The sequence below is a fragment of the Leucopleurus acutus genome (assembly GCF_964270905.1).
Source record: "Leucopleurus acutus genome assembly, chromosome: 20".
NCBI lineage: Eukaryota > Metazoa > Chordata > Mammalia > Artiodactyla > Delphinidae > Leucopleurus > Leucopleurus acutus.
The window spans coordinates 27,751,471-27,766,351 of NC_139162.1; the positions used below are offsets into that span (position 1 = coordinate 27,751,471).

General features: G+C 39.7%; 1 protein-coding gene across 1 annotated transcript in view; it reads left to right on the forward strand.

The window, feature by feature from the left end:
• Positions 1 to 14,881, forward strand: part of PSME3IP1 (proteasome activator subunit 3 interacting protein 1) — a 42,826-nt gene that overhangs the window by 10,032 nt on the left and 17,913 nt on the right. The window contains exons 2-6 of the mRNA XM_082861986.1: positions 124 to 265; positions 764 to 862; positions 1,278 to 1,401; positions 6,189 to 6,320; positions 14,647 to 14,711. Coding sequence (XP_082718112.1) covers positions 139 to 265; positions 764 to 862; positions 1,278 to 1,401; positions 6,189 to 6,320; positions 14,647 to 14,711 — 547 coding nt within the window. The 5' untranslated portion in view covers positions 124 to 138. The remainder of the gene's footprint in view (positions 1 to 123; positions 266 to 763; positions 863 to 1,277; positions 1,402 to 6,188; positions 6,321 to 14,646; positions 14,712 to 14,881) is intronic.

The window sequence follows — 14,881 nt, forward strand, 5'->3', positions numbered from 1 at the left end:
TGAAAGGAGTTTTGAGGTAGTCTATTGCTGGGGGAGACAGAGCTCAATCTTCTTGTTTCTCTTTAGAATTTTAATTGCAGTTCTCACTCGAAATGGTTTTTTGTTTTTTGGTTTTTTTTGTAGACTGATTGTTCCATTATGGATGGAGGGGATGATGGTAACCTTGTTATCAAAAAGAGGTTTGTGTCTGAGGCAGAATTAGATGAACGGCGCAAAAGGAGGCAAGAAGAATGGGAGAAAGTTCGAAAACCTGAAGATCCAGAAGGTATAGAGGCTTGTAGACCTTTAATCCTTACAGCCCTGCAAAGTGGGTATTAATGTCTTCGCTTTAGAATAGAGAAAATGAGGCTCAAGGGAGCTATGTAAGGCCTCCATAGCTGGGAGCAGAATCAGGGTCCTCACATCTTTGCCCTTTCCACTCTGCCACACTGTCTTCCAGGAGATTCTGCTAGTCTATTCCATCTATTCAGGTGGATCCGGGATCTGAACAGCTGAGAATGCTGCTACCATGCAGGGTTTGGGTGGATCCCTTCATCCAGTTAACTGTCTCAAGCCATGGGCCCTATTAACATTGATAGTTGGCTTTGAGAACTGCTGGTCCCTCTCTGAGGTCCAAAGGGAAGCTGTGGACTTTGTACTATTTTTGTGTTATCTTTGCCCTCAGATCATGCAGAGACTTGACTTTATCTTTAAAATCCTTTGTGATTCCAAAATAATATGAAAGGATTCTAAAGTATGTATTTTTCCCCTCCCTTTCTTTCAGAATGCCCAGAGGAGGTTTATGACCCTCGGTCTCTATATGAAAGGCTGCAGGAACAGAAAGATAGGAAGCAGCAGGAGTATGAAGAACAGTTCAAATTCAGTAAGCTTCAGAAAACACAGTGTCCAAGGGACTCTGCAGGGCCTTTTTGGTGCACTTTTGCCCTGTGAACACTTTTACTAACCAGCCATGAAATTGTCTTGATTATCTTTAGATAAAATTGTCTGTAGATGCTCATTTGGTGGAAAAGAGACAACTTTCTACCATCTAGACCACACTGAACATTTTTGTTTAGAACTCAAGATACCCATTTTAATTTATGCTAATATCTAGTAATGGGAGAGATGCCTTGATTTTATGTCATGTTATCTATCCAAAAGCTTTGGTGTTTACAAATTCTTTCTTCTAATCCCCTGAAGTATCTGCTATTTATTTAAAAATAGGACAAGGAAAATTCTTATTTGACTATATTTTTCCTTTAGCCTGTTAAGTGTTCCTTGTTTAATTATTTCCTCAGAAAACATGGTAAGAGGCTTAGACGAAGATGAGACCAACTTCCTTGATGAGGTTTCTCGGCAGCAGGAACTAATAGAAAAGCAGCGAAGAGAAGAAGAACTGAAAGAACTGAAGGAATACAGAATATCCTTTGTACTTTGTTAGGAATGTATAAGGTGTCAGTTTCTCATCAACATCTATGCATTTTAGTTTCTTCATAAGTAGAATGAGGGTCTTCTGCCTGGTGATCTCTAGTTCCCTTTCAACACTGATGTTCCTAGGACCCTGAATAACTGGTAGTGATATGTAGAGTTATGTTGCGTGCAGGAATCTGTTGCAATCAAAAGTCCAGATCCTTTAGGATTAACTAAAGGCCTAAATCCTAATAGTCAGTACCAGGTTATTCTTGCCTTGTGGTATTAGACTCTGAAACAGGTGGACGATGCAGTGAACCTCATCCAGGGGAGAAACTGGCTTCTACGTTTTAAAAGGAAATGTTTAGCAGCCCTCCTGTGTCCTTAGTAAGACCTTCCCTACAGATACAGCCTGGTTTGTCCCCATAGGTGGGTAGAGAAAGCATCCAAGAGAACTTTACTTTGGTTCACTATTACCTTTTTGGCATCCACTTGAATGTCTTAATAGACATACCAAATGTAACTTGGCTGAATCAAAATTCTCAATTCCGTGCCTCATTACCCCGACCCTCATCACACCACCTCCCTCCCCACCCCCCACCAACTCCTAATCTCTTCTTTTTCTGGTCTTCCCAATCTCAGTAATGGTACTCCTATACCCCCAGGTGCCTGGGCCAAAAACTACCTCCAAAATGTACTCCAAATCCTGCATTTCTTGCTTTCTCTGCTGCCACTGCAGTCGTCGTAGACCTTCTCTGGGCTACTGTGACCATCTAATTGTCTCTGCTCCCCCACAATCCATTCTCTAGACAATAGTCTGGGGAACTTTTGAAAACATACGTGGGATCATATCACTTTCCTGTTTGAAACACTAGTGGCTTCCTGTTGCATTTAGTCTTAAGTCTACATTCTTTACCAGGTCCTACAAGGCTCTGCATGATTTCGGCCAACCCACCACCCTGTTGTATCTTGAACTACTCTTCCTCCTGTTTACTATACTCCAGCCTACTGGCCTGCCTTATGTTCCTCTCATACTGAGCTCTGTGAGGCATTTGCTATTTCCTCAGCCTGGAATGCTCTGCCCTCAGAGTTTACAAGGCTGGCATTTCATGACACTTGGGTCTCAGCTCCATTACTCATAGAGCACCCCATCTAAAATTGTACCCACCCCCATCACTGACTATAATGTCATTTTTTTTGCGGTACGCGGGCCTCTCACTGTTGTGGCCTCTCCCGTTGCGGAGCACAGGCTCCGGATGCACAGGCTCAGCGGCCATGGCTCACGGGCCCAGCCGCTCCGCGGCATGTAAGATCTTCCCGGACCGGGACACGAACCCATGTCCCCTGCATCGGCAGGCGGACTCTCAACCACTGCGCCACCAGGGAAGCCCTATGATGTCATTTTTTTAATGATCTCTGTCACTACCTGAAAATCTTAATTTATATGCTTACTGGTTTGTGTTGTTCTTTATTGCTGGAATATAAAGTAAGCTCCATAAGAACAAGGACTTGATCACCACTGAATTCTCCAGTGCATGGCATATAATAAGTTCTTAGTATATATGTGAATATATTAATGAATGACTCATAGGAGAGGTTAAAAGGGCCACCTTAGCTTTTTCCTTCTGTGAGAAAGCTAATTTGAGTATTTCATGCTTGTATGTTGAATAACCTCACTAGTGTGACTGAGCAGGCTTTACCTCTAAGATTGATAATATGACTGTGTGTATGTGCTAATTGGTATTTGTTGCAGAGAGTGTGCAGTAGGTTCCATTAAAAAGTTATGTAGGAAAAAATGTGGACAGATTCCCAGGGATTTGGTTTAAGACAAATTTGGTTTAAGGTGACGGACGGTGATCGAGATAAGGTGGCAGCGCGGTGCCACAAAACCTGCTCTGAACTGGTAGCGAAAGACCTGGCTTCAAGTCCCAGTTCTTCTAGTGGAATTCTGGTATAACACTAAGTAAGATAGGAGTTGATGGAAAGTCACACCTCCATCCCAACTGTAGGATTGAGCTTGATTTTTCTGAAGCTTCCCTCCCGAACTCTGTTCCGTGGTGACCCCAGGATGATATTATGCATTGATATATCTGAGATGGGCAGATATATGTATTGCATTGTTTCAGGCACCTGGCTTTTTCCTCTAAAGAAAAATATATTAATTACACTCTCATTTGAATTATGTCTTGTTTCATGCGCTTAATTTGGTAGGCAAGCAAATAAGACAGAGTGTCTCCCAAAGCAGCATTTTGGAGAGTATTGTTGGTGTGGTATGAGTGTGAGAGGCCTTTCGGTTTTCAATTCAAAGAGAAGAATGAACAGGGCAGCCATGAGGCAAAAGATACTTTTCTGTCCTGGTAACATTACAGCACAATATTGAAGAGGCTTCAGGGGTATTAGCTTTTTTTATGTATGTATATAAATTTATTTTGTTTATTTTTATCTTTGGCTGTGTTGGGTCTTCGTTGCTGTGCGCGGGCTTTCTCTAGTTGCAGAGAGTGGGGGCTTCTCATCGCCATGGCTTCTCTTGTTGCGGAGCACGGGCTCTAGGTGCGCAGGCTCAGTAGTTGTGGCGCACGGGCTTAGTTGCTTCGCGGCATGTGGGATCTTCCCGGACCAGAACTCGAATCCATGTCCCCTGCATTGGCAGGCGAATTCTTAACCACTGAGCCACCAGGGAAGCCCAGGGTATTGGTTTTTATTGGAAACTTGGAACGTTCTGACTGTCTAGAAAAACTGAAGCAAAGCAAGCCTTCCAACCCACTGACGTGCTAATCCCAAGCATGCATGTAGCCAGAGTCACGTTGAAATAGGAGTTGAAGGATTAGACATTTGTTTATTGAAGCTCTAAATCAGGAGCTGGTTCTTGGCTTTGCTTGGTTGCTATAAAATGATACATTTTGTAATGTGATACTTGTGAATACGAATAAGCTATGGTTTGTGCCAGTACAAACAACAGAACTCTTGTTTCTTTCAGGTTAGAGCAGTATTTATTAATATTATGTGTGTTGTAAAACAATGTGATTTTAAAAAAATGCTCATCTAATGCATTCTATGAGGTTTTTGAGATGTGTTTGTGTATTTAAAGCATTTTAGGGGGAGAGGGACTCAGGGGAAAAAAGGGCTTATGCTTTGGATATGGATCAAAAATATAACTACCACTTCCCTTCCTGCCCACCAAAAAAGAAGAGGTTGAGGGCTTTTCTTCACTTCAAAAGAATAGAAAGTTAAGTGTTGGTTTTTGTCTTTGTCTTGGTATTATAAATGTGTGGTTTTGTTATATTTTTTCCATTTTTGTTTTATTTTTCAATATTTAATATTAATTTTCTTTGAGAGTTTCTATCCTTTAGTGATAGAGTTGTAGGTAACAATCACAGCATGTTCATTGTTTTTGGTATTCTGTACTAGAAAGATGAAATCTCTGTTTCTTTCATTTTTATTCTAAAAAATGAACATTTAGTATTAACATTATCAGTTTCCATGATGACCTTAAAAACATTAAATTGATGAAACTCAGAATAGTACTGAGCATTATGCATAATCTGTATTGAATATTAAAAATGTTTAAGATAACTGGTGCCCATAAGAATCGAGTTAGTGTCTGAAGAGTGATCAGAATTAGAATTTCCTAATTTCTGGTACCCAATTTCTCCATTATTCAAAGATACAGGAATAGCTTAGACCATATACCCCTACCCCCACCCCTTTGGGCTGATAATACATACTTCTTAGATATCTTGGGCACTAGATGTCACTATTGTTCCAGCAAGGCATTACTGCATCTTAAGATGTTCCAATACATGTTTCAGTACTTATCTGTTGATTGATATGTTGTGGGAGAGCATGAAAAGGAAGGAGGGGAGGGGGTTGGTGGAGAGAACAAAAGAAACTGGCAAAGCTTGAGGGCCAGAGATTGACATCAAGCATGAAAAAAGTATGTTACAAGTGAACTGGTTGCTTTATGCTTTTAAAACAACTTTTCATCCTGTGTTGTGTTGCATATGCACAGGGGGTTCTCATTAAATCACCTTGAGAGTGTTTAAAGCAGGTTCCTGGGCCTCTGGAGGTCCTTATTCAGTAGGTTTGGGACAGGGGAGGGACTCTGTCTTTTAATGAGCCTTAAGGTGATTCTGATGTTGTCTTGCACCAGCAGAGTAGGAGTGTCTTCATGATGTCTAAAATTGAATGCCACTGGTAGTCATAGGACACTCCGCAAAATTTGATTTTTACCCTTGGGGGAAAAAGCAAATATTTTTATGTTTTCAGGGAAGCTACATTTTTTCTGTTGCATTCTTCAAGATCTTTGTTTTCTCCAGCAAGCATGATATTGGCCATGTCTTTGGTAATAGCAGGTTTTCTGGCCGTACTCAGATTTTCATTGAGAATCTCAAGGAAAAAGTTTGCTTCTCTGTATTATTTTGGGCTTGATTTGCTGTTTTCCTCCTAGTCACCTTTATTTATTTTTAAAATATATATATATATTTTTGGCTGTGCCGGGTCTTAGTTGCGGCATGCAGGATCTGGTTCCCTGACGAGGGATCGAACCCGGGTCCCCTGCATTGGGAGTGCAGAGTCTTAACCACTGGACCATCAGGGAAGTCCCTTCATTTCTTTTTAAATCAGCTGGATTTGACTGGCAGAATAAGGAGGGGAGGGCATTTTTAAAATAAGTAGGTTGAACATTCCATGGCAGAGCTGAAGTGCTCACTGGTTATATCTGCCTTCCATCTCTTGATTTATCATTGTCCTGCTGTAGCTCTTCTTTTTGCTTAGTTTGACCCTTAACCTGTAACTCACAGTAATCTCAACAAGGTTGGAATTTCTCAAGAAAACAAGAAGGAAGTGGAGAAGAAAGTGGCTGTGAAACCCACAGAAACCAAGACCAAGTTCTCCCAGGCAAAGCTGTTGGCAGGAGCTGTGAAGCATAAGAGGTCAGCCCGAATTCACACAACTTTAATCTCCTTCTGACTGTGTGCTTTGAAATGCCAGATTAATGGTAGCCAGAACAAAAGGTTACCTAAGCATAGGTCTTGGTGAAGTTCCTTTGGTGGTCTTACCTCTCTCTCCCCTACCAGATTTGGTGTCTTCTATAGCCTTTGACCCTTGTCTCTCTGTTCATTAAACATAATAGCTACTCTTCATTGGATGCCTGCCATGTGCCAGGCATTGTGTTAAGTACTTTCCATACATGATTTCTTTTATTCCTCTCAACAACTCTGTGAAGTACAGGTTCTTACTATCAGATGAAGAGACTGAGAATCTCAGAGGTTGAGAACCTTTGTCCAAGGTCACAAAGTAGTAGGAGAGGTGGAGTTCAGTACTTGAGCATCTGTTTCTAGGCAAACAAGGTAGCAAGTTCTATGGAAGGATTTATATAGGGTGTACTTAGATCATGGAGGAGGAATAACTGCCTGGAGGTGGATATATGTGCTCATGTTGGGGAAGTTAAGGCCTTAGAAAGAAGAGATTGACTAGGTAAGACAACTAGGGCTTTGACGGGCAGACGGGGAGAGCAGAACATCCCAGGAAGAGAGAAGAGCTGGGGCAAGGGCACAGTGATCTATAAGAACATGGCAGCTGTGACAGGGTTACACACCTGGCTGGGGCTCTGCTTGTTTGGTGTGGGGTGGCAGCACTGCCTTGTTTGCTCCTCTCTTTTCAAGTCTTGAAATGGCACCAAAGTAATTAAATCTGGTCATTTCAATTTGACCAACTGTACCACAGGCAAAAGGATGTTAAGCTTAAGTGCAGACTATTAGGAAAATCAATATAGTATATTGGCAACCAGCCACATATTTTGAAGAAAGTGTGTTGATGCAGTTTTGTGGTTTGGCACACCTGTGTGCTGATGTTCCCAGGAACATTGCTAGGAATGTTGCTTACATGTAAAAATGTCGTCGTGGTATAGCAGCCAAGGGGAGGAATATCAGTAGCCTGAAAAGGGCCAGTTACCCCAGCCATGAATTATTCCTTTCAAGTTTTCATATAAGCTTTCTTGCTGGCCTAGTGTCTTTGAGGATTTGGATGTGGGTCAGTTGTACTGGGCTATACCAAGAAAGGGCTCTCTAGGCGGTCAGTTAGTTACCTCTCAGCAGTGTCTTGCTTCTAGCAGAATGTGTGTTGTAAGTAGCTCTCCTAGTCCTTAGATCAACTTTTATTAGATCATCCTTTATTGTTGTTTTGTGTAGCAAGGTGATAAATTAGTCTCCTGGGGCAGGAGTTCCTAATCTACCCAGCCTTGGGTTTATTAGAGTCACCTGGGAGTTTGTTAATACTGTAGATTGCGTCACACTAATTCTGTCTGGCTCAGTAAGTTTGGAGTGAGGTCTGGAAGTCTAATTTTTAAAGCTCCATGGATAATTCCGATGCTTGGTGAAAGTCTGATGCCTGATATATGTTATGAAGCATAGTAATAAAACAAGCCCCCCTGAACCCATCACCCAACTTAAGACCTAGAGCATTATCAACAATATGAGTCTGCCTCTGTGCTCCTCCCCATTCTGTCTCTGTGCCTTGACATCCTCACACCACTTTCCTATATCTAGTTTACCATTCTTTTGCCTCTCTCTTTTTTTTTTTTAAGACGATGTTGGGGGTAGGAGTTTATTAATTAATTTATTTATTTTTGCTGTGTTGGGTCTTCGTTTCTGTGCGAGGGCTTTCTCTAGTTGTGGCAGGCAGGGGCCACTCTTCATTGCGGTGTGTGGGCCTCTTTTGCTGCGGAACACAGGCTCCAGACGCTCAGGCTCAGTAGTTGTGGCTCACGGGCCTAGTTGCTCCGCGGCATGTGGGATCCTCCCAGACCAGGGCCCAAACGTGTGTCCCCTGCATTAGCAGGTAGATTCTCAACCACCGCGCCACCAAGGAAGCCCATCTTTCTTTACTGTTAGTAGTTTTGGGGTTTTTTTTTGTTTTTTGCTACCTATATAGGTACCCATAAATAATATAATAGCTTGCTTGTTTTGAACTTTATAAAAAATGATTTCATGGGCTTCCCTGGTGGCTCAGTGGTTGGGGATCTGCCTGCCGATGCAGGGGGCACAGGTTCATGTCCTGGTCCAGGGAGGATCCCGCGTGCCGCGGAGCGACTGGGCCTGTGAGCCATGGCCGCTGGGCCTGCGCATCCAGAGCCTGTGCTCCGCGACGGGAGGGGCCATAGCGGTGAGAGGCCCGCGTACCGCAAAAAAAAAAAAAAAAAAAAAAAAAAAGATTTCATTATATACACACCACCTTCTGTGAATTTGGTTTTTCAATCAAATTGTTTCTCTGATTGAAACAGTTTTGTGTGTGTGTATGTATGTGTATGTATAGCTATAATTCATTCACTTTCACTGCTGTATAATAGTGCATTATTTGAGATTCCAAAATTTGTTCATTCTCCTGTGAATGAATGTTTGAATTATGACAAACGGTGCTGACAGGTCAAGGACATGCTTTGTTACATATGTACATCTGTTTCTCTAGAGCTGTGTGTCCAATATGTTAGTCCCTGGGCACCTGTGGCTATCTAAATTAATGAAAACTAAATGAAATTTAAAATCCAGTTCCCTAGCCACACTAGTCACATTTTATTTATTTATTTATTTATATTATTTTTGGCTGTGTTGGGTCTTCGTTTCTGTTCGAGGGCTTTCTCCAGTTGCGGCGAGCGGGGGCCACTCTTCATCGCGGTGCGCGGGTCTCTCACTGTTGTGGCCTCTTTTGTTGCGGAGCACAGGCTCCAGACGCGCGCCTGCGCGTCAGTAGTTGAGGCTCACGGGTCTAGTTGCTCCGCGGCATGTGGGATCTTCCCAGACCAGGGCTCAAACCCATGTCCCCTGCATTGGCAGGCAGACTCTCAACCACTGCGCCACCAGGGAAGCCCCACACTAGTCACATTTTAAGTGTTAAATGGTTACATGTGGCTTGTTGCTGCCCTACTGGACAGCACAAATACAGCAATAAAGTGATTTATAAACTAGTATCTCCTTATGGTCTTAATTTGCATTCCCCTGTTAACAAATGTAGTTTACTTATCATATGTTGATTTGCCATTCATGTGTCCTGTTGTGTGGAAGGTCTGTTCATTTATATTGCCATTTTTCTACTGCGTTATTTGTATTCTTCTTATTGATTCATAGGTTTTGTTTTTTAAACGTAGTCTTGATATTTTTTTTCTCCAGTTTATAGCTTATCTTTTTACTTTAAAGTGGTCAAATATATTTAATTTTAAGGTGGTCAGTTTTTAAAAATTGAGATATAATTGACATATAACACATTAATTTCAAGTGTACAACATAATGATTTGATAATGGGATATATATATATATATATAGTGAAATGATCCCCATAGTAAGTCTAGTTGACATCCATCACCACACATAGTTACACATTTTTTTTCCTTGTGATGAGAACTTCTAAGATCTGTTTTCTTAGCAACTTTCAAATATACAATATAACATCATTAACTATAGTCACCATGATGTACACTACATCCTCAGTACTTATTTATTTTATAACTGGAAGTTTGTACCTTTTGAAGGTGGTCCATTTTAAGGTGGTCAAATCCATTAATATTTTCTTTTTATGGTTAGAGCCTTTTATATTTTGTTCAAGAAATTCTTTCTACTCTGAGGTCGTAATATATTTTTTCTTGTAAAAGTTTTAGAATTTTTGTCTTTCACATGTTAGTCTTTAAATCTGGAATTGATTTTTGTGAAGGGTATGAGGTAGGGATCACATTGCAATTTTTTCTTCAAATGAAAAGCCAGCTTTCTAGCAATTTACTAAATACTTCTGCCTTTCCTCAGTGATCTTCAGTGTCACCTCTGTCTTATAACAAGTTTCCATACCTATACGGGTTTGTCTGTGGATTCTTTTTTCTGTTCCTAGGATCTGTTGGACCAGTATCATTCTGTGTAGTTACTGTAGCTTTGTACAGATATTGATATCTGGTAGAGCAAGTCCCCTTACATTCTTCTCAGGGTGTCTTGTCTATTCTTGGCCACTTCATTCTTCCATATAAATTTTAGTTTTAGTTTAAATTCTTTAATAATCCCTTTTGGGATTTTTATTGGAATGTTATTAAATTGCTTGATAAATTTATGGAGAGAACAGATCTTTATGGATTTGAGTCTTTCTCTATCCATGGCATATATCTACATTTATTTGTTTCCTTTAATTAAAGTCATCCAATAAAGTTATAGAGTTTTGTTGTTTTTTTTCCCCAAAAAAGTTGTACATGTCTTTTGTTAGATTTATTCCTAGGTTTTTGTTTTGTTTTGTTTTGTTTGCGGTACGCGGGCCTCTCACTGTTGTGGCCTCTCCCATTGCGGAGCACAGGCTCCGGACGCGCAGGCTCAGCGGCCATGGCTCACGGGCCCAGCCGCTCTGCGGCATGTGGGATCTTCCCAGACCGGGGCACAAACCCGTGTCCCCTGCATTGGCAGGCAGACTCTCAACCACTGCGCCACCAGGGAAGCCCATATTCCTAGGTATTTTATATTTTTTTGGTTGCTGATATATAAAAGTGCAGTTGATTTGGCGATATTTACATCCAGCCACGCAATTCTTATTAACTTTAATAATAACTTATTAACTTTAACAATTTATCAGTGGATTCTTTGAAATTTCTATGTAGAGAGTCACTATTTGTGAATAATGACAGTTTTATTCTCTTCCTTAATACCTTTTAGTTCCTTTTTCTTACTGTGCTGGCTGGGACCACCAGTAAAATGTTAGAAAGAAACAATTATTGTGCACATCCTTGTTTTATTTCTAATTTTAAACAGAATGTTTAACTTTTTTACCACTAAGAATAATATTTATTGTTTTTGTTTTTTCAGATATCCTTTAAGACTAAGGAAGTTCTGTTCCTAGTTTCATAAGAGGTTTTTTGGTAGCCGTGAGTTGTTAAATTTTGTCAATTTTTTTGTGCTTTTGAATTGATAAAATAAATTTTTCTTTTTTACTGTTACAGTGAAAAAATAAAGATTTTTCTAATGTTTCATTCCTGGTGATAAACCCAACTTGTCGTGATGTATTTTCTTTTCTTTCTTTTTTTTTTTTAAACTCTGCTGGATTTGGTTTGCTAATGTTTTGTATAGGTTGTTGCATCTGGAATCATGATGGAGACTGGCCTGTATTTTTTTTTTCCCCTACTTTATCTGATTTTGATGTGTAGATTAAGCCTAGCTTCACAGAATGATTTAGGGAGTGTTCCTTCTTTTTCTGTTTTCTGGAGGAGTTTGTATAGGATAGTAGTGTTAATTTGTGGCAGTTTGGTAGAACTCTATAAAATCACTTTGGTCCCTGTTTTTTTTTTTGTTGTTGTTTTTTTTTTTTTTTTTTTTGCGGTACGCAGGCCTCTCACTGTTGTGGCCTCTCCTCTCCCGTTGCAGAGCACAGGCTCCGGACGCGCAGGCTCAGCGGCCATGGCTCACGGGCCCAGCCGCTCCGTGGCATGTGGGATCTTCCCGGACCAGGGCACGAACCCGTGTCCACTGCATCGGCAGGCGGACTCTCAACCACTGCGCCACCAGGGAAGCCCGGTCCCTGTTCTTTTAAGTTGTGATTATAGGAATATCTATGTTTTCCCATGTCTTTTTGAGTCAGTTTTATTTAGTTATATTTTCTGGGAATTTGCTCATTTTGTCTTTTTTCAAGTGTGTTAGGTAAATTGTCAGTATTCCTTAGTTTTCTGATTGCTGTTCTGTCTGTAATTGTCCTTTTTTCATCCCAAATATTGATGAATTATACTTTTATTCTTATTTTCACTATTTTCATGAGAGGGTAGTCTCAGTTTTATTAGTCTTTTCAAAGATCTTTTGGGTTGGGCTTCACTGGTGGCGCAGTGGTTGAGAGTTCACCTGCCGATGCAGGGAACACGGGTTCGTGCCCCGGTCCAGGAAGATCCCATATGCCGCGGAGTTGCTAGGCCCGTGAGCCATGGCCACTGAGCCTGTGCGTCCGGAGCCTGTGCTCCGCAACGGGAGAGGCCACAACAGTGAGAGGCCCGCATACCGCAAAAAAATAAAAATAAAATAAAATAAAAAAATAAAAGATCTTTTGGATTTACTTCTATTTTTCTGTTTTATTAATTTTTGCTCTTTAATATCTTCTGCCTTCTTTGGAATATTCTTTACTTTCTTCAAACTTATACTTTTATTATTTCTGTTATAAATAATTGTCAGATACCATGCTAATTAATTTTCAGCTCATTTCAGTTATAAGCATCTAAAGCTATAATTTTTCCTCAGCTTTCATTGTATACAATTTTGTATTTCCAACTAAGTACTTTTAAATATCCATTATGATTTCTTTGTTGACTCATGAATTAGAAACATTTTTTTAAATTTCCAAACATATTGAGGTAACTTAACCATATTTCACTGGTTCTAAGATGAACCTGTTTCTCCCTCAGATTTTAATACCTTATAATCAGTGGTGTCTTAGAGTCTATGAAATATAATCTTTATCTTTTGTTATCAATTTCTCCCTTAATTGCATTATGGTTTATATGTGCTGATTCTTTTGAAATTGCTTTAGACTAGGTTTGTGACCTATTCCTGAGATTAATTTTTGTGAATGTTCCAAGTTGAGGAAAATCTGTGTTTTGTAATTGTTCTGGGTTCTATGTAGGTACAACAAAACAAACTAATTGATTGTATTGTTCAAATCATCTGTTTCTTTACATATTTGTCTGCTTGTTCTATCAGTACTTGAGGGGAGTTTTTGAAATCTCCCACTATAGTAATGATTTCTTGATTTTTTTTCAGTCTGTTGAACATAGTATATTTTTAAGCTCTTTTAGAAGCATAGATGTTCAGGATTGTTCTTTCTTCATAGTGAATTAAACTTTGTTTCCTTATAAACTAACTTCCTTTATCCCTTATAATACTTTTGGTTTTAAAGTCTATTTCCTTAATATTAATATAGGTACCCCAGTCTTCTTTGGGTTAGTGTTTGCCGTGGTTAACTCTTTTTCCATTCCTTTACTTTCAGTCTTTCTGGGTCTTAAGTTGTTTGTTTTGCTTCTAAATTTTTAGGTGTGTCTCATGAATAGCTGATTTAAAATTTAGTCTGTTAAACTCTCTTTATAGGTAGGCTTGGATTTATTATACAATTTCTGCTATCGTTTTTTTAATTAATTAATTAATTTTTGGGCCATGCCACATGGCTTGCGGGATCTCAGTTCCCCAACCAAGGATTGAACCTGGGCCGTGGCAGTGAAAGCCTAGAATCCTAACCATTAGGTCACCAGGGGACTCCCCAGCTTCTACTATCTTAATGTTATTTGTCTTTTTACTTAAAAATTTTTTTCCATGTATTCCTTTTATAAAAATTGATTACAATTTTAAAATCTTTTATTCATTTTCTTTTCTTTCTACTTGTTTGGATTTTTGTATTCTATTTCTATTCGTTTGGTGGCTTACCTTGCAATTTATCAAGAATACTTAGTAAAACCTAAAGTAAATAGCTATCTTACTTCCCTGCAAAATTATCCATGGACCTTAGAACTTTTAGCTACAGTCACGTTCTTCCTTCCTTACATGCTGTCCAGGACTTTAGCATGGTCATGTTTAACACCACAAATTAGATGCTGTTTTTTAATATAGACTGTTTGTTTAGATTTGTATTTACAAGTTTCTTTGTTCACCATCCCTTCCTTCTGGGATTAAGGCCTTCCTCCTGGGACCATTTCCTTCCTCTTTGGAGTGCTTTCTTTTTTTTTTGACTGTCCTAAATTTTTTATTCGGTAAGAATTTACAAACATTACTTAATATTAGTGGTAACAGTGGAGCTGGAGAGCATTGCGTCTTCTAGCTGCATGGCGAGAGAAGTACATTCTCTAGATATTCTTTTAGTGAAGGTCTTTTGGGTGACTTTCAGAATCTCTAGCCTGTCACTAAAGATATTTCCTTCAATCTTTAATAACTTAACTAAATTTTTGTCATATATAAATATGTCCAGGTATTCTTGAAGTCCATCTGTGTTTCTAACCAAGATGAATGATGACAACAAAGAATCTGATGTTTTGGTGATGCTTGAAGCTGTAATGCTTCACCCCTTGAATTGGTCAGAGGTTTAAATTATATTTATAACAATAATATAGCTGGAAGGAGACTAAGAACCTGAAATGAAGACTTTTCATTTCAGATCATCTCAGCTCCTTGAGGCTGCCTAAGACCCATATAAATAGTCATTGGAGCTCCTGATTCCCAAAGTTTGATCCCCAAGATTGGACCTAGCTCAAATCACCATATTTTTTTGTTACAGCTCAGAGAGTGGCAACAGTGTGAAAAGACTGAAATCGGACTCTGACCCAGATGACAAGAATCAAGGTGGGTGGCAGCTTTCATTTCGTTCTTTACTCATCATATACGTGAACCATGGTAAAAGGCTGGAATGCATTGTATCTGTGGAGGAATGCATGCATCTCTAAGCAAACCTACCTAAACTTAACTTACCAAACCGTTTTAGGCTGTGCAGGATTTAAACCTAGCAATATGTC